The sequence below is a fragment of the Triticum dicoccoides genome, chromosome 2A, assembly GCF_002162155.2.
Source record: "Triticum dicoccoides isolate Atlit2015 ecotype Zavitan chromosome 2A, WEW_v2.0, whole genome shotgun sequence".
Lineage (NCBI taxonomy): Eukaryota > Viridiplantae > Streptophyta > Magnoliopsida > Poales > Poaceae > Triticum > Triticum dicoccoides.
The window spans coordinates 44,546,154-44,549,524 of NC_041382.1; the positions used below are offsets into that span (position 1 = coordinate 44,546,154).

Consider the following 3,371-nt stretch of genomic DNA (forward strand, 5'->3'; position numbering starts at 1 on the left):
AACAATTCCCTCCTCTTTAAAAAATTTGTCATGCTTTTAGTTTAAATTACATATGAACAAAATTACCGTATGGACACATCAGGATAAACTCCCCTCAAGAGAAAAGAAATGTGACGTCACGAAACATACAAATGGCAACCTTGTAGTATCAATCTTTGCATAATGAAAAAAAATATACGGCTTCTAAGAAGATATTATTGTTAGGGTTTTTAGATCTTAGTATTTTTTTTAGGTGCAACATGGAATTACGCCACTGAGGCCTGGTTTGGCAGGCCGGGGCGGGCCAGAAATTTCAAAGATCATACTTTCTGGGCCGAAAGTTTCCCACTTACTAATTTATTTGGTAGACCGGGTTTTGCCCCGGGCCAGCCCGCCCCGATCCCAGATTTTCGTGCCGATTGAGCCCTTGAGGGACGCGCAGTTTATTCTCCTGCGCCGCAGCCACCTCCAGGACGCTGGCGTGCCCTGCCTTCTCCCCGGAGGTATTTTCTTGCCGCCCCTCCCCTCCCGCCAGCCGTTTCTCGCCACCGTCCCGCCATGGCTGCCAACACAGACCCCGGCGCCGGCGCGTTGTTCGGCTTCGACGCCGCCCTGGCGTACGCACCGCAACCGCCGAGCTCCGCCACGCCTTCTTGTTTTTTTTTAGTGTTGCGACGGCGCCCTGGCGTACGCACCGCAACCGCCGAGCTCCGCCACGCCTTCTTGTTTTTTTTAGTGTTGCGACGGCGCCCTGGCGTGCCGGAATCCTTTCACGCCCACTGTTTGCTGAGCTGCACTTGGTTCCAAAAGGAATTACTAGAGGAAGAGAAACATGAGAACTTACTGTTGCTAATTGTTTTCCCCTTCTTTTGTGCCAAGCCCTCTCCTATAGTCTTATTCCATCAGCAGTGGTACTGCATCACAAAGAGCATATACTGTATATCACAACTGAAAATTACTCAACAGCAGTTCAAAGGAAGTCCTGTTTGGCTGTCTGCGTCATTAGTTACCTTTCTATCTCATACTGTGAACTTGTGAAGACTATGCCCCCTGTCAAGATCATGTTCAGTACACTGTTTGTGTTATCATCTTCCTGCAAGAACTGGTGCTACTGGCGTAAAAAAGAACAGCGCAACTGCACCTGGACAGTTGATGTAGAGACAACATCATGTTTGCACTGGTTTACTCTGTATTTTCGTGTGAAATAGGATATATTCAGAATTCTAATAGTGAGTTTCTTTCATACCATTGATGCTGGAGCTTTCATGTGGTTTGGAGCTTGCCATGGAAGCATTCATAGCATAAATTTGTGCAAGCTACTACCTCCGTCCCATAATATAAGAACGTTTTTCACACTAGTGTAGTGTCAAAAACGTTCTTATATTATGGGACGGAGGGAGTAGCATTCATCTTGAGCCCCTCGGACACAAACTTGTGCATTGTAGGGTGTCTTGCTTATGGTTTTGACCTAAATTACTTTGCTGTTGTTATGTTGACTATGAATTGAAAAAAGAACTTTAACATCTGATCACAATACTTAAGTTGATTTAAGTAGTGCTACTTGCTATATTTTTTATCCATATATCTAATCCAGGGCTGGCTTTAATTTGGTTTTTATATGTTTGGTAAGATAATCCAGTGAAGTCTAAATCCATAACTAATGCTTGAGGAAAACAATTATAAGTATATGCAAATGCATATCTGTTTGGCTATAAAATAGGTGTACCTTTTAACCATCCTTACCTAGCTGAAAAGGTTAATCCTTGGATTTTTACATCGTCCAGCTAAAAGTTTACAGAAGAAGCCAGCTATGAGGACTCCTGGTCATGCTAAGAAGGTAATTCGAATGGAACAACTGTCTTTTGTTCATCAGATATTGTTATCCTGATGGTTAGGTTTCAGAGAACTATACTTACTATAATTTTGTCACTGAGAACTTGTATGTCAGTATGTATTCACAACTACATTAACATTTTTGCAGGTGAAAAATGTGACGAATGATGCAATTGACGGCAAGCGGGGCATGATCTACATTCCAGACCAGAAGGTTTGTGTCTAAATTGTTTTATTAATAGTTCTGAAGTTTAAATTTAACCTATTGGTATGCTAATCCGCTTCATGTTTTATTTTACTGAAAGATTTCAAAATTGACCTTAACAAAAGACATAAAGGGTCTGAAGCGGGAGCGCCGTGACGCCAAGAAAAACAAGGGGCACTTGAAGAAGCAAAAGGTCAACCATGAGTGAATAATACAGTCATCATATATTGTCGAACATATTCTGTTTTTCATCATCAATATCATTAATGCTTGTTCCAGAGTTATTTTTAGTCTGCATTCGGTGTTGAGTTAGCTAGGTAGCTCTGTATCAACTTTTAGATACAATGATGATGGAACTTACGGTGCTATATGTCATGGTTCGTGTTCTTGGCCTTGGTCACCATAATATTGTCCATATTCTTTGGTTTCAATCATGTACAGCCTTTATCATCGATCAAAATAAAGTTTCACTATGCTTGTTTCAGATTTGATGTGACAAGTCGGCTAATTAACGTTTTGTATCAGTTCAAATGCTAACAAAGCTTGCTTCTACAGCTTAGTTATTTTTACTTTTTATGTGTCCTTTAATTAGATTTGTGTTGTATACTGTGTCCCACATTTGCTGAGATAAATCATCGATCTTCCAATTCTATAACAGTTTATGAAATCAGTCAACGTCCCACCCAGTACAGATTCCATTGCTGCCGGCAGCTAACGTTAACTCTGTTTCAACATTTTGTTTTCAGCTGAGGAAGAAGAAGAAGCCCGCTCCCAGGAGTGCAAAATGAAGGCGAGTGAAAGCCATGACTCAAGTGACACGCACCAGCTGAACCAATTGTCTCCTTAGCGTCTTAACATCGTCCGTAAAATTTAAGCTTTGTACTGGCTACCTTAAAGTCACTGCCGGGTTTAAACACCTTAATCATCACAGCGATCTTTTGAAAATAGTTTCTGCCAAATGCAAGGTCTTATGTATGGGTCTAGTGTAGTGTCAAAAACGCTCTTATATTATGGGACGGAGGGAGTAGCATTCTTTTTCTTTTATGAGTAGATTTTTAATTGTAGTACTGCTATTTGCAGCATCTTATCTCAATATAGCAACCACTGCCTATGAAACAACAACCTTTGTAGAAAGGGGATTGTTGATGGGAGAGGATTGCGGATGAGAGCGAAAATTGGGGATTTTTACATTAAAGCAAGCTTGATTACTAGCCATCGTTGGGCATTTCGCCTGGTACAAAGCTCCGCGACTAGTGTTGGAATTTCAGTTCAAACCAAGGATGATCAGCACAGCAGCTACAACCTTGGGCATACAACCTTGGTGCTTGAGGTACTAGTCGGCAGCTACTTTTTA

General features: G+C 41.5%; 1 protein-coding gene across 1 annotated transcript; it reads left to right on the top strand.

Annotated features, from left to right (window-relative positions):
* Window positions 1–386: 386 nt before the first annotated feature.
* On the top strand, window positions 387–3,023 carry LOC119358862 (ribosome production factor 2 homolog). The gene is made up of 5 exons (XM_037625266.1): window positions 387–482; window positions 1,764–1,816; window positions 1,961–2,026; window positions 2,118–2,210; window positions 2,764–3,023. The coding sequence occupies exons 2-5, from the start codon at window positions 1,790–1,792 to the stop codon at window positions 2,803–2,805; spliced, it is 228 nt and encodes a 75-aa protein (XP_037481163.1). The 5' UTR covers window positions 387–482; window positions 1,764–1,789; the 3' UTR covers window positions 2,806–3,023.
* The last annotated feature ends 348 nt before the right edge of the window (window positions 3,024–3,371 follow it).